Raw genomic sequence first — 27,012 nt, 5'->3', positions numbered from 1 at the left:
ATAGGAACTATTTCTGGCTTTGTGTGAGTTCCTGGTACTGTTCTTCTATTCTTTTCAGAGAGTTCTTTCCCCAGACCTGGATAGTTTCTTCACAAACCTGCACTGATCAGTACTTAGCTGAAGACTTGAGCAGGACCCTCTACAGGTCTCTTTTCTATCCTCCAACTCTCTACCCTGCAAACTCTATCCACACAGACTCCATCAAAGTACTCTTCCTGGGATCCCATTCTCCGCTTCAGACAGAAACTCCCTCCAGGGGGCACATCAAGGCAAGTGTAGGGTTCACTGCATTTATTTCCCATCTCTCAGGGTTCACTGTCTTTCATTGTTTGTTGTCCAAATCTTAATAACTATTGTGCCATATATTTTATCCAGATTTTTTTTAGTTGTTTTAGGAAGGAAGGTAAACCTAGTCCCTGTTATTTAGACATTGCTGGAAGCAGAAATCCCATCTAATTTTGCCCCACTACTCAATGATGTCTTTCTTTTTCTTTTTTTTTTTCTTTAAAAATAATTTATTAGTTTTGGATCACAAAATATAGGGAAGACACAAGGGCAATGCCTGTGACCCCTTGGGCCATATTTCCGTTCCATAAACACCTTTTAGAACCCCAGACTCATGCTGCCCAAGCATTCTCTCACATCCTGACAGCTGCAGAGTATAGTACTGACCATGTGGGACACTTAAACAGACTCCCTGTAAGCGAGGCAGGGGTCCCTTCCAATTAGGTCTTCCAGCTCACTTTTGCCAATATTGCAACACCAGTGGTTGTTCCAACTGTCCATGTCCTAAAACTCTCATGAATGAATAGGTCACAGGCAAATTCTACCTGCACAGCCCTTATAACTGTCTACTCTTTTAAAATGGCCTTTCTTAAACAGCAGTGACTAAGGCCGCTTCACTATACCCAGTCTTCTAAGCCCCAGACTGCCTGTGGCACCTAGATGGCAGCCCCTGGGGGTCCCCCACATCCTAGGGTGGCAATGGAGGAAGGGCAGGCCAGGCCAAGCATTAAGAATAAACAGTCAGTTTTACTGTGCTCAGACTAGGAATCCATGGGTCTAGAGGACCTCTGTGAACTTGTCAGTTTTCTTCTCTCTGTTCTTTTCGGCCTGCTTCCGTAGCCTCAGGAGCTTCTTCTTTTTCCGGTAGTGGATCTTGGCCTTCTCCTTTCTCTTCTCCTCCAGGGTGGCTGTTACTGCCTGGTACTTCCAGCCAACCTCACGAGCCAGCCGCCCTAGGTAGGCAAACTTCCGCACAGGCTTCAGATGCACAACCTTGAGGGCGGCAGGAACCACCATCCGCTGTTTCTTGTCATAGGGTGGCGGGATCCCATCAAACACCTTGAGGCGGTCCCGAGCGGCCTGGCCTCGCTTGGTCCTGTGGGGCAGCATGCCTCGCACTGTCCGCCAGAAGATGTGGCTGGGGGCTCGGAAGTGATAGGGGCCGCATCCGCTTGCGGAGGAAGGCCAGGTACTTCAACTTGTTTCTATAGAAATTTCCATAAATGCTGATGCCCTCACAGCTGCACGACCACCACCTTTCAACCCAGAAGCACCTGCTTGGCCATGATGGCCGCCTGGAGGCCCAGGAGATGGCCTCGGCCATCGAGCACCAGGACCTGCCCCTCCGCCATCTTCGGCAGCTGCCTGGGAAAGCACTCAGTGATGTCTTTCAATGGGCAGGAGTTTTTAATTTTCAGTAAGTCCGTTTTATTGACTTTTTTTCCATCGTGCTAAGGACTACAAAGAATGCAACAGTAAGTAAGCAGAATACAGCATCTGCTTTTCTTAGACGCTCTCAATCTTGTAAAGGAGTAGGAAGTTACAAGTAATACTTTGGGTCAGTTGAGATGAGTAGAGCCAGAGTTAAGTATAGAAATGTCCAATAGCTTCTGGCTTGAAAATGGAAAGGGGTACTGGGTTTGGCAGCATAATAGCCTCCAGAGATGTCCAAGTCTTAGTCGTTGAAACTGTGAGTATATTACCTTACATGGCAAAGAGGATTTAGCGCATGTGATTAAATATGATGATCTTGAGATGATCCTGGGTTATCTGGTTGTGCCCAATGTAATCACAAGGGTCCTTATAAGAGAAAGAGGGAGTCAGGAGGGTCAGAAAAGGAACCGTGACAATGGAAGCAGGTGTCAGAGTGGTGGGATTGCTGGAAGGGGCCACGAACCAAGGATTGAGGGCAACTTCTAGAAGCTGAAGAAGGGAAGGAAACATATTTCCTTCTAGAGTCTCCAGAAGCAAAGTAACTCTGCTGAAATCTTTATTTTTGTCCAGTGAGACCCATTTTGGACTGCTGAACTCCAGAATTATAAGATGCTAAGTTTGTGTTGCTTAAAACCAGTAATGCCGTAATTTGTCACAGAGGCGATAGGAAAATAATGCAGGTATTGAATTGAAGGGCTGCTTTTTCCTCTGGTCACAGCAGGGAGGTACCTGGCTGAGTAAATTTCTCATATGGAGGCTTCCTCATACACCGGTGATCATTGCTCACCTGTTGCTCTATGAAGGACTAAATTCAAAATGCCTGTCAGTTTCTGTCAGCCTCTGCTGCTGGAATAAATATTTGAACTCAAAATGATAGGTAGTTCTTAGGCAGGTGCTTGTAGCTACACTGGTTTCCTATGAATCAGAAGGAGTCCCTCACACTCTACCCTCACAGCCAAAGGGGATCTAAATCACGTAAGGACTGAAGGGAGGCAATGACTTTACAAGACCTGGACTTGGAAATTTTATAATACTTTTAACACTCAATGGAAGAGTCTTCTTCCCTTTGTAAAATTTAAGTCTATTCTTCAAGCTTCCTACTTATGTTCAGCAACACAGGCTTTGATATCCCTAACCAGAGGACTAGTTATATATGAGTCTCTTGGCCATATTTCTCTTCAGCTTGATTTCCCTTTTCTTGAAGTAATTTTCTAGTATTGATCCAGTGAAGTTCTCGTCGTGATGCCTGGATACCTTAGTGACCACTTGAGGTTAAGTCAAAGTGCCTCTTTAATAAAGAAAATTCCTTAATAACCAGCACAAGATGTCCATATAAAGACTACAAGCAAACTCGAGTCCTTTTCCCAGATCATTGCGTTAGAGGGTTAGCAGCCAAGGAGATAGAATGCAGAGCGCAGAGCAGTCTCCTTCCTGTCCCTGGTGGGAACAAAGCCAAGGACACATGGTTGTCACTTTGGATTGCAAAACTCCTCCCTGTGTGTGGGGATGTACATGGACAAGCAATGAGCTGAATGTGCACAAGCGTTGTATTGGATGAGAACCCTGCTCCTGGCCAAATAGCAAATAGCAGGGTGCATTGTTGAGGCTAATCCCGACTCACTTGGCCTCTCTGTGAGCAGTGAATAATGCTCCACAGCCTCATACATCCAGGCATTGTGCTCTAAGTCCAGGCAAGGCTAGGAGGAGACAATGGGCTTAATGACTGTACTGCTCCACTTTATTGGTGGGGGGGGGGGGGGGGGGGAGGAGGAACATCTCATAAGGTCCTTGTGGAACAAGCCAAGACAAGATTTCAAAACAGAACAGATAAGACAAGAAGATGCTCATGAGCGGAATTAGGTTTGCAGTGTCCTAAATCTGTTTGGTTATTTACCAGATGAATAATACTTTCAAATCAGACTGGTCCTACATAGAATCAAAACAGCTGTAAAAAAACAAAGAAGTTAGATAACCAACTTTTCCTTCCTTGAGGACATGATATTGAGGAATTGGTTTGACTGACAATTTTCTCTATTTTTGTTTTGGTTTATTGAAAGAATTCACTTATTTCACTTATCTACGAAAGTTTCCATTTAGAAATGGGTTCAGGGGCTTCCCTGGTGGCGCAGTGGTTGGGAGTCCGCCTGCCGATGCAGGGGACGTGGGTTCGTGCCCCGGTCTGGGAAGATCCCACGTGCCACGGAGCGGCTGGGCCCATGAGCCATGGCCTCTGAGCCTGCGCGTCCAGAGCCTGTGCTCCACAACGGGAGAGGCCACAACAGTGAGAGGCCCGCGTACCGCAAAAAAAAAAAAAGAAAGAAAGAAAAACAGACATGGGTTCAGTATGCAGTTGTAGTGTGTCCCTGCTTTAAACGCACACACACACCTTTCTTTCATCTCTTCTTTCCCTCTCCTGACCTGGGAGATTCTCAATATGACAGAGCCTAAAACAATACTCTTAAAATTGAGTTGAAATTATTGTACTTTTTGTGCTATCATACGGCTCTCAGAATACTGATATCGAAGTCCACAAATAATAAGTGCTGGAGAGGATGTAGAGAAAAGGGAACCCGCCTACACTGTTGGTGGGAACGTAAATTGGTGCAGCCACTATGGAAAACAGTATAGAGGTCCCTCAAAAAACAAAAATAGAGTTGCCATATGATGCAGCTATTCCACTCCTGGGCACACATCTGAAAAAAACTATAATTCAAAAAGATACATGCATCCCAGTGTTCATAGCAGCACCAGTTACAATAGTCAAGACATGAAAACAACCTTAATGTCCATCAACAGATAAATGGATGAAAAAACTGTGGCATATGTATAACATATAGACACACTGGAATAGTACTCAGCCATAAAAAAGAATGAAATAATGCCATCTGCAGCAATATGGACGGACCTAGAGATTATCATACTAAGTGAAGTAAGTCAGAGAAAGGACAAATACCATATGATATCACTTACATGTGGAATCTAAAATATGACACAAATGAACCTATCTGTGAAACAGAAGGAGATTCACAGACATAGAGAACAGACTTGTGGTTGCCAAGGGGGAGAGAGGGGAGAGGAGGGATGGATTGGGAGTTTGGGGTTAACAGATGCAAACTAGTATATACAGGATGGAAAAACAACAAGGTCCTACTGTACAGCACAGAGAACTACATTCAATATCCTATAATAAACCACAATGGAAAATAATATGAAAAAGAATGTGTATATATATGTACAACTGAATCACTTTGCTGTATAGCAGAAACACAACCTTATAAATCGACTATACTTCAATAAAATAAATTTTTTAAAAAGAATACTGATATCAGGTACTCCATTTGTAGATTGCCAACGAAGTAGTATGTAGAGGTTGGAAATAGTGTTTGAAGAACTCTGGCTTGGAGTTACACTGTTGGGCCAAAAATCTCTTAGAAGCCTGTTGGGCTGGAGGATGCAGCTGATTCCTGCAAATTGTGGCATTCATGAGGCAGGTGAGAACACTTTTAAAGTAGAAGGAGTTCAAGGGAGTTTGGTCCCAAGCGTTAGATAATTAGGCAAAGATAATTTAATGTAGAAAAACTCTATGGACAAAAATAGTGAATCACTGAGTCGTGGAACAGGTGGTTTTTAGAACAATTTTGGCTTGAGGCTAGAAGGTCCAGGTAGAATGGGCCCTCTTTCCTTAATGGCTACAGAACTACAAAAGACGTTACAGTCTTAAACTTGGAAATAAAACTGAAACATGGAATTATAAAATCTAAGCGAATTGCATGCAAGTGGCCCCAATGCTATTACTTTACGCAGCAAATGTATTATTTAGCACCTATAATGTGCAAGGCACCTGCTAGCAGTCTGAGTGCAGCAGTGGACAAGACAGGTGTGGTCCTTATCTTCAGTGGAGCTTAATATTTGGGGAGAAGACAAATGTGATAGGCCAAAGAGTGGCCCCCAGAATGTCTACATCCTAACAGTTGGACCTTGTAAATATGTTACCTTGCACAAAGGGACTTTGAAGATTTTATTAAGCTAAGGTTCTTGAGAAGGAAAAATGAGCTTGGATTATCCAGGTAGGCCCAAGGTAATCACCAGCATCCTTATAAGAGAGAGGCAGGAGGACCAGAGTCAAGAGAGATGTGATAAAAAGCAGAGTCAGGAGAGAGAGAAGGGGCCACAAGCCAAGGAATGTATGTGACCTTTAGCAGCTGGAAAAGGCAAGAAAATGGATTTTCCCCTAAAGTTTCCAGAGGGAATGCAGCCCTGCTGACACCTTGATTTCAGCCCAGGGAAACCCTTTTTGGCTTTCTGACCTCCAGAAATGTAAGATAATAAACTTGTGTTATTTTAAGCCACTAAGTTTGTGGTAATTTGTTATAGCCACAATAGGAAAATAATATCAAAAAAAATAAAATAGCAAGTAATCAGTCTAAACCCTGTTTCACAATCATTGTGATGGTACCATGAGGATTGAAAGCACAGGATGCCACTAGAAAGGGTGACAGAGTCTTGCTCTAAAACAGGACCAGAGCCCACCTCCCTTCCTGGAGGAGATGAGGAGTAAGTTGAGCAGGAGAAGATGGGGAGTGCTGTGTTGTGGGCAGAACGACCTTGGCCAGACCCCAGTGCATGAAGGAATTTGACTCACTGGAGATGGGGGAGGGGAGGAAGGGGAGGAGTAAGTGGGTGCCAAGATCAGAGTCATGTTTTGGAAGAGCACTCTGGCTGCTGTGTGGGGAATGGATGTGAGGAAGGATGAGCAGAAGCGGGGAAGCCAGGTGAAGACTGTTGCATTCCTCAGAGTGAGGGTTGATTATGGGAGTTTGGACTAGCATGGTGATAGTGAGGGGAGGGAAGCAGATAGATTTTGGAGGGTACAATCCATAGGACTTGGTGATCAATTGATTTAATCAGTAATTGTTTTTAATTGCTAACTACTGTTCCATTACATGATTATATTATTATAGGTTTCTCAATTCTCCTGTGGAGGAACATTTGGGATTTGTCCAGTTTGGGGCTATTCTGAATAACATTGCTGTCAGTATTCCTATACAACCCTTATTATGAACATAAAGTTTCATTTCTCTTAGGTAAATACCTAAGAGTCAAGCTGCTGGGTCATGAGGGAGGAGTATATTTAACTTTTTAAGAAATTGCCACACTGTCTTCCAAAGTGATTGCACCATTTCATCCTCCCTTTGATGATTTATTGGACAGTGAGGGTGGTGCAAAAAAAACAGGGGTGTTCTTTCAAACTGAACAATGTGCCCAGCTCTTTAAGCAGCTCCCTGTGTTTTGAGTGTTGAGAGAGACAGAAAGGTGAAGTCCATTGTCCTATGAGCACTTTCCCCGAAAGACAGAATCCCTTGGTTCCTTGAGTAGAGGTGGGGAAAAACTTTTTTAAAAGTTGCTTAAATTGTCACCACATCATTCTGGGAAGTATTTTGCTTGCAAACTTGTAGAGACCATATTTCACCAAATCAAATAATAAGATTGGATCAGAGGTTCAAATTTCAGAAGCTAATTGCTCTTGGACTATTTCAGACAGGGAAACAGGCCCCACGCTGTTAGGAGAGGCTCATTCTCCCCTTAGTCAGTGGAATGGAAGTCTGGTCTTGATCTACTCTGTGGCCTATTCTGTGTGCTACTCTCTCTTTCAAACCTTCCCCACTCCCACTTTTCAGCCTCCAAATTCGCAAGGTCAGGCAAAGGCCTCACCCTCTTCATCACTCATCACTCACTAAACAGAATGCTTTCTGTCAATTGTCCCTTAAGTCCTGCCTCTAGAAAGGAAAATGTTCCAGCTAACGGGTATCATCCAAACCGGGATTTTGAGAGATAAGAGGGTGTCAACTAGAAAGGACACTGAGAGCAGCCAGGACTGTCTCAGGCAAACCAGGGTGTACAGCCTCTGGTCTGGAAATCTAAATGGATCTATTGACACATAGTAAAGTAACAAAGGAAGGACTATGAAAGGTATACCGACTAGAATGAGAGCTGAATACATAGAACCCTAAAGCCAAGCAGACTAGGAGTTTCAAGGGAGATCTGAGAAAGAGATTACAAGTGAATGATGATCTTAATCAGCTGTGGCTTATAAGAAACCTGGAGAGGCCAGGAAAGTACGTTACAAAATGCCTTGGTGGATAGAAATGGATTCCTTTTTGATTGACTATTCTCTTGTCTAGGGAGTAAGAAATCCTTGAATTTAGAAGAAGGGGTTCAGTGATGGCTCCTCACCAATGGATACAACCACCCCAGACCTCTGGTGGGACTTTATTCTGAAAAGCGGTCTTTGCAGATGCCAGTAAGTCAAGGATCTCCAGATGAGATCATCCAGGGTTATCTGAGTGGGCCCGAAATCCCGTGACAAGGGTTCTTATAAGAGAAAGGCAGAGGGAGGGGAGGAGAGGGCTATGTGAAGACAGGGGCAGAGACCTGAGTTCTGCAGCTACAAGTCGGGGAACACCTGGGGCCACCAGAAGCCTGAAGAGACAAAGAAGGATTCTCCCTTAGACCCTTGAATGAGAGTTCAGTCTTGCCATCCCCTTGATTTCGGATTTCTGGCCTCCAGAACAGTGAGAGAATGAATTTCTGTTGATTTTAAGCCTCCCGATTTGGGGTAATTTGTTACACAACTACAGGAAACTAATATAGGGTGAAAAGGAGACTCTTGGTAAGCAGATCTGAGGCTGGGGAGGGAGGCAATGAATATATGAGTATGAATGGGTGTGAAATTCCAGATAAGTCCAGACAGAGTGGAATCTGAGGGCAGGAGAAAAATAATAATAATAATAAAAGTGGAAATTGTGTTCATGGCCAGCTTCTCTTACAGGGTCACAGCCAGGGTGACCCCAGGACAGCTCTCTCACTCTGCTGTTAAATTATCCACCCAGTTTGAAAACAAAATCCAGTCAGAGATTGGGAGGAACCTACTCCCCCCATCTATCCTGTAGGTTCCATAAATACACGCAACTTCTTCACTTAGTTCAGGCTCATTACCCATAAAGCAAGCCACACAATTCAGTTCTTTTAATCATTTTTCTCATTATTTTTCGTTCTCTATTTTAGTTGTCTCATATTTCTTCACTTCTGTCAACCAGTCCCTTGGTTATACATTTTTCTTGTCATTTGCCTTGGAAAAACAAAACTAAACAGCATAATTAGTATAGTTTGTATGAAAGATGTGACTTTTTAGGGGGGAAGAAGTTGCTCTTAACTGCTGATTCACATTGTAAACATCTTTGACTACTGTGAGTGTACTGGATTTCTGGTCCCCACAGGGCCCTTCATGGGGTCCATAGACTCTGTCCAAAAATGGTGACCCAGGCGTGACTGTAGCAGAGGGACCTGGACATTGGGACACATGGCTAAGACTAGGGTGGCATGTGGTGGGGACAGATGTCCATTCTCAGCCAGCGCTCTACCAAACTGAGTGTCTACATTTAAAATTTTAAACCCAAGATTTTAAAAAGGAGGGCATTTAATCCTGAAAATAAAATAACAACTCCCTTTGAAATATATTCTCTTTAATCCAGCAGCACTTGATGTTTGCAGATGGTTTTCCTCTGCAAAGCCTAAGGAGAAAAACCTTCCTAAACCTGGTTCTTGAACTTCAACCCCCCAGCATCAGAGGATTAAGTTGCTAAATTTGATTCAAATTTAAAATTGAGTTTAGACTTGAGAAAGGCGATGTAAGAGGGTGGCTAAAAGCCTGAGCTTCAGGTTAAGCTGAATGTGTGTTTTGAAGTGCAAACATGTCCTGCTCTGAGACCTGGTCTACATGATAATAGGGCTGTTGTGAGCATCAAAGGAGAAATGTCTGCAAGGACCAGGCACACAGTAACTGCTCATTAAATGTGTTCATTTCAACAACACTGGGGTGGGCTTATCCCACCATGAAGTGTGGAAGTGAGATCTACCCCTTTTCTCCTTTTGAAGCCATTCATGAATTATACCATTTAAGTAGTTAAGAAAAACCTCAAGGAGGGGTCCCAGCGGCCCCTCCTGGCCTTTCTACCACAGCCCTCACCATCCACTAGGAGGCACTGTGCTCAGCCTCCTCTGCACCAGCCCTGGGCTGACGGTTGGCTGAGATTCCCAAGTGTGGCATGCAGCTTCCAGCCTCTCCAGGACCCATGCAGCCAACCCTATTTGAGCCCTTCCTACCCTGGTGCAGGTCCCTGACCCTCTCAGGGCCCTGAAGAGCCCAGCTTCCAGCTTTAGCTTGGGCCCCCTCAACCCTGAGAAACACTTTGAGACAATCCAGTCTCGTGGCATCAGGGGTCTGGACTTCGGAAAATGAAAGCTTCTCAGTTCTTTCCCAGATCCAGGGACACGTAAGGCACTGGGTACAAATCCATTCTAAGAGGGAGAAAACATCACTTTCATCATATTCAGTTGGTTAAAGCGGTTGTAGACTCAGCCCAGAGTCAGATGAGAGGATAATACTCAAAAACTTGGATACTGAAAGGCATGGTTCTCTGTGGTCATCAAAGTGCAGTCTATCATATCTACTTTGTAGGCTCTATAGTACTTCCAAAACAGTACTCGGTCTCATGTATACTGTTCAACTGAACACATATTTACGAATACTATCAGTTTCAAGTCACTCTACTAAGTTTCATTTTGTTTTGCTTTGTTTACGAAACGGATGCTTGTTTCCGCTTTACTTAGGGGTCTCACAGTTGAACAGACAGAACAAATATACATGTACACAAATTCCAGTGGAAGGCATATTACAAACCCTTGCTATTTAAATAAGTCAAAAAAGAAGAGGATTTCGTGAAAAGGAAGATTATTTTGAGCTATAGGATTATGGGAAAGTTTCATGGAAATTGCTGGGAATGTGCTTTAGAAATTGTAAACCACGATTAAAACATTTATTACCATCGTTGTTATAAAATCATAGCCTCTGCAATAACTGTATTTAGGAGTTTCTGCTTCCTCAACATCTACTGGACCAATCTGTTCACTTTGCAAAAGCATACTGGTGAAGGGTTTGGGCTCTAGAGTCAGCCCACCTGGGTTGAAATCCTAGCTGTCTGACGTTGGGCAAGTTACTTAACCTCTTTGCGCCTCAATGGCATGACCTTAGGGTGGAGAGAATATTATCTTTCTCATCAGGTTTTTTGATTGAATGTATCTGAGGTGCCTAGAATGGTGCTTATCACGTAAACAATGCTCGTAAGTGTTGTGTTGTCAATAATTACGATGGCCTGAATGTTGCCCCTCCTCCAAGACGTGCACCTCCACAGGAATCTGTGAATATGTTATCTCACATGGCAAAAGGGACTTTGCAGAGGTGATTAAGGGCCTTGAGATGGGGGGAGGATATCCTGGATTATCCAGGTGGGCTGATGTGATGTGATGACCACAAGGATCCTTATAAGAGGGAGGCAGGGGCTTCCCTGGTGGCGCAGTGGTTGAGAGTCCGCCTGCCGAAGCAGGGGACGCGGGTTCTGTGCCCCGGTCCGGGAAGATGCCACATGCCGTGGAACGGCTGGGCCCGTGAGCCATGGCCACAGAGCCTGCGCGTCCGGAGCCTGTGCTCCGCAACGGGAGAGGCCACAACAGTGAGAGGCCCACGTACCGCAAAAAAACCAAATAAATAAAAATAAAGTGGTTTTTTTTTAAAAAGAGGGAGGCAGGAGGATCAGATTTCAGAGAAGGTACGGTGATGATGGAGGCAGATGTCAGAGAGATGCCAAGAGAGGTATTGACCCAGGCAGCCTGTAGAAACTGGAAAAGGCAGGGGACAGATTCTCTCCCAGAGCCTCCGGAAGGAACACATCCTTGCTGACCCATTTTGGACTTCTGACCTCCAGAACTATAAAACAGTAAATCTGTGTTGTTTTCACGAAGTTTGGAGGAATCTGTTACAGCAGCAATAAGAATTAATGCGATGATGATGATCATCATCATCTGAAAGCCAGTGCCTCCTACACACAGTCAAGAGACAGAATGTGACCAATCAGAAAAGTGTATGCTCTCTAACACTAGGGAGAGATATCAGGTAGGGGGCTTGACAAGACTGAAGTGATTCTGTGCGTTTGATTCAGTCAAGCTGTCACAGTTGTGTTTTTTCTTTTTCGATTTTGAAGCCACTAGTTCAAACATCAAAACAATGCTAACTATTTGCATTTATATTTTATGACTTGTTTTTGAAACTTTTCATCAATATTTTATCGTGAAGTCACGCATTTTACTTTAACTATATATATATTTATTTATTTATTTATTTATTTATTTTATTTATTTATTTTTTTGGCTGTGTTGGGTCTTCGTTTCTGTGCGAGGGCTTTCTCTAGTTGCAGCAAGCGGGGGCCACTCTTCATCGTGGTGCGCAGGCCTCTCACTATCGCGGCCTCTCTTGTTGCGGAGCACAGGCTCCAGACGCGCAGGCTCAGTAGTTGTGGCTCACGGGCCTAGTTGCTCCGCGGCATGTGAGATCTTCCCAGACCAGGGCTCGAACCCGTGTCCCCTGCATTGGCAGACGGATTCTCAACCACTGCACCACCAGGGAAGCCCCTAATTATATATTTTATAAAGGTTTTCATCATGCTGAAGTATGATTTTCTTATGTATTGGGACCATTTGGGGGTTCTTTTCACCTTTGGGTTACACCTCTCTAAGCATGTTACAGCAGGTAAAGAGAAGTGTTCAACATTCTGAAGTTACTAACAGTTCACATCTGCATAGTACTTTACAGTTTACATGGTTCTTTTGTCGACCTCATCTCACTTTACCCTTACAACACTCCTGTGAGAGGAAAACAAGACTTAGGGAGGCGGAGGATGAATTAGGGGACTGGCATAGCTATTAAGTAGTAGAGCCATGTTTCAACACAGGCCTCTTGACTCAGAGATTACTATCCCTCAAATATCTTCAAAGAGTTTCAGGAAAATTTTCAGAGACTTGTCTATTTGGAAAAGAAGGCTTCCCATCTCTCCCTTTCTCTCCCCCACTGCTCGTTTAGTTTGGAAACATCTAAAATGTTCCAGATGTGAAGATACATGCATGACGTGCAATACAGATGTCATGGTAAGTCCAAGTTTGAACACTGGTCCATTAAAGCATGTGTATTACCATGGTCAAAAGCAAGACGTTGGAAGCTGAGTGCTAAATATTTGTTAACACTATCAATAGAAGACACATTTTTTAGGGACTTTGAGGGTTGTGGAGTAAGAGAAGGTAATATGACTTCTTGGCTACCAGTCATTCTTTCAGAATCACTCCAAGTTCAATTTCAACCTAGTAAGCCAAAAGTCTAAAATGTTTAATGGAAAACTTGGCTGTGGACTTCCAATATAGTTCCTAGTAAAAAAATCTGAATTCACGTCTTAGCTCTTCGGATTTGGGGGCAAAAGAAGATATTGATTACCAGTAAGAACAACTGTGAGCAATGCTGGAGCTGTTTCGGGAATTTCTGCTGCAATGCTTACTCAGCCCATCACGTTATAGCACCTTTGGAAACAATTGTGCAGGCAGGGATTGAACAATAAAGAAATGCAGAGGAGCCTGAAGGAAGCAGAAAGAGCCTGTCACTAAAAGTAAACAAACCACTAAAAATAAACAAACACACAGACTTGGAGACATTCCCACCAGTAGAATTAGCCTTAAATAATGATGACAATGAAATCTCCCCCCTTCCGTGAAGCTTTTCCTTTGACCTTGACCAAATATCACCTTCCAATTATGAAGTTCTGTAACACCTAAGTTCTAGCACTTTTAGAGCTGAAAAGTGGGAATCCTCGAAAGCATCTGAGGGAAATAATCTAGCCAGCTGGCTGAATACAAAATCAAGATTAATAAAAAAATAATAGCTTTACCATAAATTAGCAAAAACCAATTAGAAAACACAATGGGAAAAAAACAAATCCCATTCACAATAGAAACAAAAGATATAACACCTAGCAATAAATCTAACAAGAATGTGCAGGCCCTATGTAAGTAAAACTAAAATGTTACTGAAGGAAATATGGAAGATCTAAATAAATATGGAAGATCTACAGAAATGGAGGGTTATGCTATGTTCCTCCTAGATGGAAATACTGAAAATTTTAAGATGTCGATTCTTCCCAAATGAATCCATAAATTCAATGTAATCTCAATCAAAATTCTACTGAATTTTCACAGAAACTGACAAGCGTGTTTTAAAATTCATAGGGAAGCGAATATGGACAGAATTAACTAAGGCCTTTAAAAAAAATAAACAGAGGCATTACTCTAACAGATTGCAAAACATCCCGTAAATCTATAGCTGTTAAAAGTGTGATTTTAGCATAGAAATGTGTTTTAAAAATCAGTGGGAAAATTTAGTGCGACGGGATGGTTTAAAAGTATAGAAAGAGAATCATGTGTCTATGGGAATTTAGTACCTGATAAATGCAGTATTTAAAATTAATGAGTATAAGTTATGGATGCATTCTGCAACAAGTAACAGACACCTGAAAAATAGCGGCTTCATCAAACAGGGATTTATTTTCCTCACATAAGAAGTAGAGGTTCTGAAGATCCATGTTCCCTTCAGCTTTTTATTCCAACCTCCTAACCACATGTTCTTACCTTCATGTTCATTGCCTCCTAGGCAACCAGCTGCCCATCCTTCAGTCTCATGTCCCCATTTCAAGCAGAAGTAAAAAAATAAAATCAAAGAAACAAGGAATAACTTGAAAGCAGGACTTCTCCAGAAGTCCCAGTAGGCTTCTGCCTCCATCTCGTTGGTGAGAACTCTTGTCATGCCATCACAACACGAGTTATAGTCATCTTAAAATTCTTTTATCTTTGAACTTGTGTGTTGTAAGTGAAGTCCAATGGGACAACGGAGCATGTGCATGAACCCAGGAGGTATGTGCAGTATGCATGCTCACTGGTCTGGTTGCCCCACTCATGGATAGCATTCATGACGAAAAATGAGCAAAGAATTCTAGTGGATACATGGAAATTCAGTGAGACTCAAAGCAAATACAAAATAAGCACACTGTATCTGTAACTGAGGGAGTGGGGGCTGTGACAGCCCGAAGAGGCATGTTTTTCATTCAAACCAGAACTTCCTTCAAGCACAGAAGAAAGTTCCTCGTCCTTTCTGTTGTTCCTTACTAATCAGTAAGTTTAAGGTAGAGAGTGTTGTTGGAATGTGCATGTATCAAAAAGTGACATTTAAAAAGCTGAATTAGTTTTGTACAGTGTTCTCACCATTCTAGTAAGAATAAAATACATATATGCATGTACAAGCCATGATATATTGATACAAATTGTACAATTTCAGGGATTGTGCAAAACAGTTATGCACAGGGCTGTGAACATGTCAGGACGGTTCACATGATTAGAAAAGACCTGAGAATACCCTAAGCTCTCACCTTTGGATAATGAAATCTCTGGTGAATTACTAGGGACCACCAAAGCTAACCAAGCAGAGAGTTCAGTGGTCACACATGACAAAGAATACAAGCTCTACAGAATTGTTCAGAAAATTTACTAAGTAAACAACAACTACAAAAAACAGCAATAATAACAAACTCTGGAAATGGGGCAGACTCTGAATTCTAGAATTGGCACATTGTATTATTTTAAACGTCCAGTTTTCAACAACAACAAAAAATATAAGACATGCAAATATACAAGAAAGTATAAACCATACACAGAAGAAGGAAAAAGCAATCAATAGAACCTGTCCTTGAGGAAGCCCAGACATTGGACTCACTAGTCAAGGACTTTAAATCAACTGTTTAAAATATGTTAAAATACAAACAAGCAAACAAACAAAATACTTAAAGAAAGCCATGTTTAAAGAGCTAAAGGGGAGTATGAGATTAATGTTTCATCAAATAGAGGATATTGTAAAGAAACAGAAATAACAAGAAAAGAACCAAATAGAAATACTGAAGTTGAGAAGTACAATAACTGAAATTTTAAAATTCACTACAGGGGTTAAACAACAGATTAGATCAGGCAAAAGAAAGAATCAGTGAACTTGATCATGTTAATTAAGATGATCTAGTCTGAGGAATAGAAGGGTAAAAGAATTAAAAAAGAAAAAGAACAGAGTCTGAGATATGTCAACCATAACATCATATGCACAGTGAGAGTTCCAGAAGGAGAGGAGACAGAGAAAAGAGCAGAAAGAATATTTGAATAAATAATGGTTGAAAATTTCTCAAATTTGATGAAAAACATTAATCTACATATCCAAGAACTCCACTGAACTCCAAGTAGTATAAACTCAGAGATTCATGCCGAGATACATCATACTCAAACTCTCTAATACAAAAGGCAAGGAGAGAATCTTGAAAGCAGCAAGAGAGTACCAACTCATTACATACCAAAAAAAAAAAAAAAAAAAAAGGCTTCAATAAGTTTAGCAGCCAGTTTTTCTTCAGAAACCATGGAGGCCGGAAAGCAGTGCTGAAAGCAGTTTCTTTCAAAGTGCTGAAAGAAAAAGGTGTAAATCAACAAATCTGTGTACTGAAAAACTATCCTTTGAAGAAGAAATTGACATTGTCAAATAAACAAGCACTGAGACAGTATTCATGTATTTTTTGTTTATAACACTTTTTTTCTCCTAACTTTAAAGACAGAAAATAATAATTAAAATATGTGTTGAAGGGTACACAGTGCAAATTTTTATAATAATAACAACACAAAGAAGTTATATAGGAACAATGTTTTGTATACTATTAAAATTAAGTTGGTTTTAATTTGAACTGGACTGTTTTAAATTAAGATGTTAATTGTAATTCCCAGGACAACTACCAAGAAAATAATTCAAAAATATATAGTAAAAGAATTAACAAGAGAATTAAAATGCTACACAAGAAAATAGTTATTTAACACAAAAGAAGGCAGTAAACGAGTAATACAGGAGCAAGAAGACATAAGATATGTAGGAAACAAATGGTAAAATGGCAGATGTAAATCTTACCTTCATTAGTCTGCTCAGGCTGCCGTAAGAAAATACCACAGACTAGGTAGCTTAAACAACAGATACTTGTTTTCTCACAGGTTTGGAAACTGCTAGCAAGGTTGGTTCTGGTGAAGACTCTCTTCCTAGCTTGCAGATGGTCACCTTCTCACTGTGTCATCACATGGGCTTTTCTCTGTGAACACGCAGAGAGAAAGACCTCTGGTGTCTCTTCCTCTCTTAGAAGGATATAAGTCCAACTGGATTAGGACCCCACTTTTATGACCTCAATTAACCTTAACTACCTCTTTTAAGGTCCTTTCTCCAAATATAGTCACATTGGGGGTTTGGACTTCCACACATGAATTTTAGGGGGCACAGTCAATAAAACTATCTTAGTAATTACAGTAAATGTAAAAGGAATAAACACCCCAATTAAAGTAAATGATTGGCAGAATGAGTTAAAAAAATTTGACTCAACTACATACTGTCTACAAAAGACATGCTTTAGATTCAAAGTCACAGACAGATTGAAAGTAAAAATAACAGAAAAATATGCACCTTAAAACAATGATCAAAAGAGAGCTGAAGTGGCTGAAGATAAAACGGACTTGAAGAAAAAATTGTTGCAAGAGATGAAGGACATTTTATAATGATAAAAGGGTCAAGAAAATATAGGCTATATATGCATCATACAGAGGCATTATATATTACATACATTATACATCTATATATAATATATAATGTGTATATATTATATGATATAATATAGATGTATAATATATATTGTATAAATATATATATATTTTATAATATACATATAGTGTATATATATATATATATATATATATATATATATATAAAAAACAACAGAGCACCCAAAATACATGAAGCAAAAACTGGCAGAATTAAAGGGAGAAATAGACAATACAACAACAATAATGGGAGATTTCAATATACAACTTCCAATGATGGGTAGAACAACTAGCCAAAAGATTAACAAGGAAATAGACTTGAATAACTCGATAAAACAACTAGATATAACAGACATCTATAGAAAACTCCATTCAATAATGACAGAATACATATTCTTCTCAATTGTACATGGAATATTCTCCAGGACAAACCATATGTTAGGTCATAAAAAAGTCACAAAACATTTAAAAGGATTGAAATAATACAAAGCATGTTGTTTCCCAATCACAATGGAATGAAGTTAGAAATCAATAACAAGGAAATTTGGGAAATTCACAAAAATGCAGAAATTAAGCAACACACTCTCAATAACCAATGTGTCCAAGAATAAAACCACAAGGGAGATCAAAAAATACTTTGAGATGAGTGATAATGAAAACAAACGTACCAAAATTTATGGGGGGCAGCTAAAGCAGTGGAGAACTTTTGCCCTATCTGCTTTGTTTGAAATTCATAAGAATGCACTCAAATGCAGTAATACGATTTTAAAAAGTTTGTAATTGTCAAAAGTTTGGCAATTCCTCATTTAACAGTTGGAGACCCAGTGGTCCAGAAAGGTTGAAAAATTTTCCCACAGTCACAGTGCTCGTCAGTGGAGACTCAGTAGAACCCAGGGACCCCAAGTTCCTGCATTATTTGTGGATCCATCACACATCCCTTCCTTCTCCATCATACGTCTGTATTACACCACTAATATTCAAATCATTCTTTCTTTGCTGTCACAGGCTACAATTCATTGTGCATTTACTTTAATCCACTAGACTATTAGTTCATCAAATATGAAGACTTCCTTGTGTTTCTCTGGGAGCATTTGCATGGCACTTTGAATAGTGATTATGAAAGCATACTTCGGACACCCATTATATTGCAGACACTGGGCTAGGCAGTAGAGATAAAAGGTGAACAAGACACAGTCCCTTCCACTGAGGAGGTCAGTCACAGTCTAGTACGTGCTCAATAAATTCTTTGCTGATAAAGTAAATGGATTATGAAGCCTCCAAATAGACCATCCTGCTTACTTAATAGCACTTTCTATGTTCACTGAAATACTTTTAAACATCACATAAAAAGCTCAGAATGAAGAGCTAATCAGACACTTACTTCTCCAACAGTATATTAAAACCGCTAGTGAGCCTCTCAAACTCACATTTTTCAGACCAAAAAGATCTAAAATAAGGTCTAAGTAAAGCTTTTCCCATCCAGATAGGTGATTTGTGCTGATAAATGCAGTCATATGCTTTCAAGCAGTAGGTCCTTGGGGATACTTCCTGCACTTTGAAAAATAAACTTAAGGGAGATTTCTTTTTAAATTATTGACAGCAACAATATAAAATGCATCCCTAGTTTAGAAAGTAAATTCAATTGCGGACGCAAAGTTAACATACTCACACAGAGAAAGAAACCTGAAAGAAATGGGTTGCATTACAGACTGGATTGGTCAGGTCTAGGTCTTTCTAAAGAGCAGTAGTTTCCTGGGCCTTTCCTAGCTCTGTTACCACCAGACACACGCAACTGCTGTAGAAGGGATAGTGCCAAGGCTCTGAGGAGCTGGGCAATACTGGTTTTCATTCTCTGTGGGCTCTGAGTGTCAGGCTGCTGCAAAATGTAGCTCTGGGAAGACCCTGCACGTTTGTTTTCGGAGGTCACCGCTGCCTCTTGATGCTTGCTGGACCTTTTCCCTAAACAAACAAACAAAAAAGCTCTGTTACTGACCAGTTCAGTTACAAAGGATAAAGGCTGGAAAGTCTAGAAAAGAGTTCATGGGTAACAGGAGGTTTCAAAAATGGGACCCAGAATTGGAGTCATGGTGACCTAGAACCTAAAGAAGCATTTTCATTACTTCTAAGTTGAGGCCCAAGTTACTGAATTCAGATTTTTAAAAAACTTAACTTAGTATTTATTAATATTTAGTGACTAGCATTTTCATAACTTCTAAATGGATGGCCCAAGTCACTGAATTCAGATTTTTAAAAATCTTAACTTAGTACTTATTAGTATTTAGTGACTATTTTAGTCAGGGCTGGCTAGGTTATGGGGCAGCAAAACAAACAAACAAACAAAACAAACAAAAACTCCACGTATCTTAGTGGGTGTTAAGAAAGTTTTATTTCTGGTTCTTGTAATACGTCTATCACAGGTTGGCAGAAGCCTCTGCCCATTGTAAACACTCAGAATTCTAGGCTACTGGAGCTGCCACCATCTCAAACACTGCTGGTCACCATGTGAGAGGAAAGAGAGATCTGGAGGGTCTTTTTCTGGCAATTACATGACCTTGCCCAAAGTGACACATACCCCTCCACTGACAACACATTCGACAGAACTAGTCACGTGACCCCACCCAACCTCAAGGGGGCAGGAAGTGCAAGCCTACTGCTGCACCCAAAGTCAGAGAGCCAGAAATATTTGGAGAACAGCAATGACCTTCACGGGTATAAGAGTGATCATCAAAGCAAAACAGAAATCCCAGCATTCCAGTTAGTAAACCTCTGCCTATGTACCATCAACCCTTCATCAAAAGCATTTCAGCTCCTACTAGGGGCCAGGCTCTGCATTACTGTATTCCAAACAGCTGCCCCATTATTTTGTGATCAGCCCTATCCTGTTCAGCCCATCATTTATGTATGAGCAGGCAACTTGGACTCATACCTTCTACGTCTCCATTGATTGCAGAACCTACCGTGTGGATAAGCTGTGACTAAATAATCAGTTCAACTGAAAATTGCAGGTGGAGTCATTTGAAAACAGGTTCTGCTGCAGTAGAATATGGGGTTTAATATGACTTGGAGTTTGATATCTGTAAAGACAGGGTTGCAAACTCAACTGCCCACGGGGGACAGACAGGTAACGTAACATAAAGGCACGGAGAGGCTGGGTTCTTATGGGAAATTTTGGTTTGGGATTTTGGTCCCCCCCGCAAATCTATTTTTTAAAATGACACTCTATGAAGCAAATAAAGCATATTATAAGCAAAATTTCACCTGCAGGCTACCAATTTTCACTCTCTGCTGAAAAGGTTTGGGTTATTAATATGTGTCCCATGAGGCTGATTATTTCCTGTTAGGTGCCACTTCGTGTTAGGCACGTAGGCTCACACTTTAGGTGCCTGACATTGGGTTAATGATGGAAGGGGCATCTGAAGTCACAGGCTGTGAGTGAGGATGCAGTGTTACGGTTGAATTATTGAAAGAAAGGGTCAGAGAGGGCATGAGGTTTCCCTTGATGAACTAAGAATCCTTCTATAGAAAGATCACTCTGACAAATTGAAAGGACGCATTTTAATAACAGCCAACATTTCCTTTCAAACACAGAGAGTACTGAAATACATATTCAAATAAACAGTTACAGTTAACGTTTGGCTGTCACTAAATTTCATCATTACTAACTTGTATTGTGATAAATTTTTATCTCATCCAATGCACGTCCTCAAGTTTTCCCCTCAGCTCCAAGCTCCTCCTCAGAGTATATGTGCAGGATTGTTTAGTGATTTCAGAACATGGAATATGGAGCCAACTTCGCCTTCATCAGCTTCATCACCTTAGGTAAGTGGCTGAACTTCTCTGTGCCTCAATTTCTTATCAGAAAAATGGGGATAATAATAGCACCTTCCTTTCTTAAATTAGTTTCTTAACACTTTCTTATTAACTATAAGAAACCTCTGTGTTGTCACTCTTTACTAGAAAGAAAATAATTTTTTGTTTTCCAACAAACTCTGTCCTTGACATCTATTCTTTGAGTGTTTTTCAAAGTTTTTGAAAATAAAGGAATGTTGTATAGCTTCAGTAAAATCTTAGCACAATAGTCCTTCTTTAGTTTAGTTTCATTACCATTTCAGAACCTGGCTCTGGTCAGTACTTCTCAGAAAGCCCAAACCTTGCCTCCCTTTAGTTAGCTGGTGACTCCTATCTCACACCCCATCCCTCTGCAGACACTTTCAAATGCACTTGAACACCATAGACCAATCACATAGCAAAGTTAACAATAACTTCTTCACAGGGGACTCCTAAGGGGATCTGTGGTGCTTGGATAATCTGCAGTCATGGCAACAGCAGATGAAGTGTTTGGGTCATTGGAATGCTTTGAACTCACTCTTCCTGTGGCACAGACTACTAATTGCTTCTCGGTAGAGTTTTTCCTCTTCCTTTTTAGAAAATTTTAGCTGAGTACATTGCTATCCCACTGAAACATTTCTCTTACAGCTTAATGTTGCCATATGAAAGTGTTAGCCAAAGAGATGTAAGCAGGAATGCTGTGAGCCTTCCAGGAATTCTTCTTAAAGAGAAAGTACCAATCTTTTCTTCAAACTTTGTCATGACACCTTGAATGTGAATAGAATGGCTGGAGCTCCAGCAGCTACTTCAGACCATGAGGTTTAAGACAGCAATTCTCAAAGTGTAGACTGAGGACACATAGGGTCCCCTAAGTCCTTATTTGGGAGGCCCAAAAGTTTCAAGTCCCTTTTCCAATCACATATCTATGTGAAGCCTAGAATTTTCTTCATGGACTTCAACCAAAGCAATTCATTGCAACAGATTGCATGCAGTAACAGGTGTTTGATTCAAGCTGTCTTCTATTAAGCCAGCTAGGGATTTACAAACATGTAAAACAATTATTCTTCTCAATAATTTTGTTTTGTCTTAGAAAATAGCATTAATTTTCAGAAATCTGTGTTATTAATGTTTACATTCAATGGGTTTACTAGTATTTTAAAATAAAATAAATTTGTAAAAAATGTCTCAGTTTTAATTTCTAACATGGTAACCCACATTAAAAAACTTCTTGGGGCTTCCCTGGTAGCACAGTGGTTGAGAGTCCACCTGCTGATGCAGGGGACACGGGTTCGTGCCCCGGTCCAAGAAGATCCCACATGCCGCGGAGCGGCTGGGCCCGTGAGCCATGGCCGCTGAGCCTGCGCGTCTGGAGCCTGTGCTCCGCAACGGGAGAGGCCACAACAGTGAGAGGCCCGCGTACTGCAAAAAAAAAATAAATGAATAAATAAAAAGTTCTTGGGGGGGGCCTCAATAATTTTTAAGGGTGTTAATGGTATAAAGGGTGCCTGAAACTTGAAAACTAAAACTGGTCTAGTCCCACATTCCAGGAATGGCAGAGAAATGAGGTACAAAGAGCTTGAGTTAGTGTCAACTTCCTTTCAGGTGAACAAAAATTAAACTTCTATTGTGTGTAAGGCACCATCATTGGAAGTATTTCTGTTATATACAGGTAAATTAATTTTTAACAGATACATTCATACCTTCTGTTATTTCAGTTGAGACTGTGGCTAAGAACACAACAAAGCAATTAAAAACTCAAGGTGTTGGGCTTCCCTGGTGGCGCAGTGGTTGAGAGTCCACCTGCTGATGCAGGGGACACGGGTTCGTGCCCCAGTCCGGGAAGATCCCACATGCCGCGGAGCAGCTGGGCCCGTGAGCCATGGCCGCTGAACCTGCGCATCCAGAGCCTGTGCTCCGCAACGGTGAGAGGCCCGCGTACTGCAGAAAAAAAAAAAAAACTCAAGGTGTTTTATGAAACACTCTTGGTTGAGAGCGCTATTTAAACAAGACAGTGTGAAGCGTGCATTCCTGGCCTTTTTTATACCTGGAATGTCACAGATGTCTAACTGCAGATTTTGCTGAAGTTCTGCATCCAGTTAGTCCTTCCTGTCATCAAACCTAATTTTAAGGGAACAGAACTGGCTCCAGTATCCTGGTACTGGGGTAGCCAGGTGTGTCTGAAGATCAGGATCACTCACAGGTCTGCCCCAGTGCCCCTGGCAGAGGGCCAAGTAGGGTGCAGCAGAGGCCGTGCCACTGCGCAAGCTGCCCCCAGTTTCCAAGGCACCCCCTCTGTGTTTCCTGCCTTCACAAAAGATGAGAAGGAAACCCAGCAGCTGGTCACTGCCAGGAAGTAACAGACACAAATTCTAGGGCCGTGGGAAAGGGAGACAGGGAGGCCAGGGGAGGCCCTTCCATCTGAGCACAAGCCTAAGGAGCATTTGGGAAGAAGAAAAGCAGAAGCTTCCTGTGATGTGAAACCCACTTTCTATACCAAAAGGAAGAGCCTCTGGTCTGCCGTATAAAGTGCATATAATTCCCCTTTGTAACAGAAGATACAGCAGGTGGGCTGCACTTCCTGCAATTCACAGGGCTGAAACGCATCATTTCTAAAATTCAGTTCGCGGCTAGAATTTAAACCTGGTTTGTGTTGAACACTTGAATAAAGGTGAAGCAGGATTTTCTCCACATATTTGCAATACATTTTAAATCATAACTCTCTTGAGAATAATATGGCAAATGTGCTCTGTTTTAAGGCCCACCAGTCTCTGCATTGTTCTCCAGTCTAGACTTTCTTCCCTTTCTTTACATTGCTGTGAATCTCTATCTGATCTGCCCACCACTATACCTCCAGCACCTATAATAATACTGCAGGGCTGAAAATGCTCTTATGCTCAGTTTGTCATCAGCAAAAGGAGTCATTATGCTTCTACAAGAGACATCTTGGGAGGACCTTCAGTATATCTAACGGCCATAAGCAAATTATTTGGAAAAGATTATTTAAACTGTACACTGGCAGGAATTAAATATTCAAGTGTAATCATTTAATTGATTAAGGGATTTTTTTTCCAGATGATGTAGTAACTAAAAAATCAAATTGGTGCAAATGTACTTTTAAGAATATATTTAAATGATTGATTTCCTGTACAGCTCCCCCATTAAGAAGCTGTTTTGTTCCTACTGAAATGGAACCACCACTTAAGGGCTGTGAAATCATGGAGGTTTCTGTGAAGAACTCAGCCAGAGAGACCTGTCCTTGTCCAAGCCGGATGCACCTCACCAGCCTGTGCAGAGCCCAAAACTACACGGGGGGGAGCATTTCTTATTCTTCTCCGGCTTCTGAGCTGACTCTCAGATGGTGATGTCTATTTTGTTGGGTTGTATAAATTGCTAGCCACGCATCCCCCCCAGAAGGCCCCCTGGAGTGCCAAATTGAGAAGCAGGACTCCTAGGTTTAATAGGGGTGAGTCATGCCTCAGTCATGCCCTTTGGAAAGAACTTTAAAATAAGTGCCAGTGGGCTCTCCGGATTGTTAAATGAGGGATTGAAAGGTCATAGTAATAATGTTGGCAAACCGAAAGAAAACGCACATGTTATCTCATAAATGAAGAAACAGAGGCCTGGAGAGGTTCCATGACCTGCCCAAAGCCACACAACTAGTTAGGGGTAATAGACCCAACCCACAGCCTAATTCTCGTGGCTCTTAATTAGTGCTCATTTCCTATACCACACCACCAAAGGTAGCCTGTAAACAAAGCAAACCTGTGAAGGCATTAGGAATACACTTTCTGTATCCTTATAGCATTTACCACCATTTATTAAAATTATTTGTTGACATGTTTCCTCCAGTAAATTATGAGCTCCTTAAAATAAAAAAATATGTATTTATTTATTTGCTTCCCCTGTGCCTAGACCCAGTGCCTTACACATAGTGGGCACTAAATACCTTTGGGAGAAAATTCATATTTATTTTGAATTTGTCCTGACCATTCTTACAGGAAGCTACGAAGTGGCCATAGTGGGAAGATAGATCAGTTAGGGTCCAGCCAAGGAAACAGAAACTACTCCCCATCTTTATAGGGCATATACAGTATAGGAAATTAGCTACACAGCATGGAAGAACTGGGAAGACAAACAGGGGACGGTGAGGTAATGATCAGAGATTATTAATGGAGGGAACTTGGGAGGAAGTGGTGCTGAAAGAAGTGTTTAATGGGAACTAGCATCATGGAGGGAATGGTTGTGCTGTAGGATCTGGGGTCTTTGTGGAGATGGACCCAAAGCTGGAGGCCCCAGAGACAGAGGAGAAATACCCATGTCCGCTCCTACCACCACTGTCTCGTCAGTAAATGGAGAAGGAAAGAGGACATGGTCCCTGGGAGCCTGACCCACTCCTCTGGTGTGCTCGGTGCGTCACTTCCACTAACACATGGAGGTCCTTCAAGATGATCCACTTCCCTTCGTGCTAATTCACTACGCACCAAGTAGCCCTCAAACCTGAAGCCTAATTCTATTTGCCATGTTGTTATTTCAACCAAAGTGTGAAAAAATTTTTAAAAAAAAAATAACTGGTCAACTGATCCACAAGTAGAGGGGGGAAAAAAATCAGTGAAAACAACTAAAATTTGTTAGTTTAGGGGTTTCTCTTGCTTTTTTTGTAAATTATGAATGAAGGGCCTAGAAGATATGCAGATGGCCAACAAACATATGAAAGGATGCTCAACATCACTAATCATTAGAGAAACGCAAATCAAAACTACGGTGAGGGGCGGGTCCCAGGGGCTCGGGCAGCCGGAGGTGCGGCAGCGGCCAGGCAGCCCAGCTTTGCGAAGGCTCTCGGTGCGCCGCGGCCCGCAGGCACTGGACACGCGCCTGCCCCGCCGGCCCGTTGCCCAAGAGGAAGGTCAGCTCCGCCGAGGGGGCTGCGAAGGAGGAGCGCAAGAGGAGATCGGCGAGGGTGTCAGCTACACCGGCTCCCGCAAAAGTGGAAACGAAGCCAAAAAAGGCGGCAGGAAAGGATAAATCTTCAGACAAAAAAGTGCAAACTGGGCTTCCCTGGTGGCGCAGTGGTTGAGAGTCCGCCTGCCGATGCAGGGGACACGGGTTTGTGCCCCGGTCCGGGAGGATCCCACATGCCGCGGAGCGGCTGGGCCCGTGAGCCATGGCTGCTGAGCCTGCGCGTCCAGAGCCTGTGCTCCGCAACGGGAGAGGCCACAATAAGGGAAAAGGGGAGCAAAGGGAAAACAAGCTGAAGTGGCTAACCAAGAGAATGGAGAAACTAAAAACAAGGAGAGCCCAGCTTCTGATGAAGCAGGAGAAAAAGAAGCCAAGTCTGATTAATATCACACACCTGGTCCTATCAGTGGCCCCAGTCTCCCTTCTTGTACAATCCAGAGGAATATTTTTATCAACTCTTTTGTAAATGCAAGTTTTTTAGTAGCTCTAGAAATATTTTTTCAAAGGAGGGAATCCCAACTCATCCCATTTTTTAAGTGTAAATGCTTTTTTTTAAGAGATGAAATCATTTGCTGGTTGTTTGTTTTTTTGGTAAAACCAGAAAATAGTGGGATATTGAATATGGGAGGTTTTGATTGTCTTGGGTGTCAGCTTAACATTCCACAGATGGAGGGTAGCTTTTATATCTTATAATACAAAGCATACTAAGTGGCAGTTTGGAGTCCGTTGTGCATTTAATGTTTTAAACACTTTAAATTACTTCTCTTCCCATGTTGTTTTTGGTAGAATTGTTTCCTAAAGCAAACCACTCACCCCTTGATCTTGGCTCTCCCGGGCAGAATTTTGTGCACTCTGGAACATATTTGGTCGTGGTTGTCCGGTTCTTCTAGAAACTGTCAGTGTGCTATGAACGATTGA

The 27,012-nt window shown here is 41.7% G+C and overlaps 1 protein-coding gene and 1 pseudogene across 1 annotated transcript; one reads left to right on the top strand and one right to left on the bottom strand.

Moving 5' to 3' along the window:
• Positions 1–1,041: 1,041 nt before the first annotated feature.
• On the bottom strand, positions 1,042–1,652 carry LOC101331045 (large ribosomal subunit protein uL13 pseudogene; annotated as a pseudogene).
• A 19,431-nt stretch (positions 1,653–21,083) lies between these two features.
• On the top strand, positions 21,084–26,478 carry LOC101331612 (non-histone chromosomal protein HMG-14-like). Its single transcript, XM_019938872.2, has 4 exons — positions 21,084–21,129; positions 25,390–25,483; positions 25,918–26,207; positions 26,360–26,478. Exons 1-4 carry the CDS (start codon positions 21,084–21,086, stop codon positions 26,476–26,478), a joined length of 549 nt encoding a protein of 182 aa, XP_019794431.1.
• The last annotated feature ends 534 nt before the right edge of the window (positions 26,479–27,012 follow it).

Source organism: Tursiops truncatus, chromosome 7 (genome assembly GCF_011762595.2).
Source record: "Tursiops truncatus isolate mTurTru1 chromosome 7, mTurTru1.mat.Y, whole genome shotgun sequence".
In the NCBI taxonomy this organism is placed as follows: domain Eukaryota; kingdom Metazoa; phylum Chordata; class Mammalia; order Artiodactyla; family Delphinidae; genus Tursiops; species Tursiops truncatus.
This window is presented reverse-complemented; position numbering and strand designations above follow the sequence as displayed.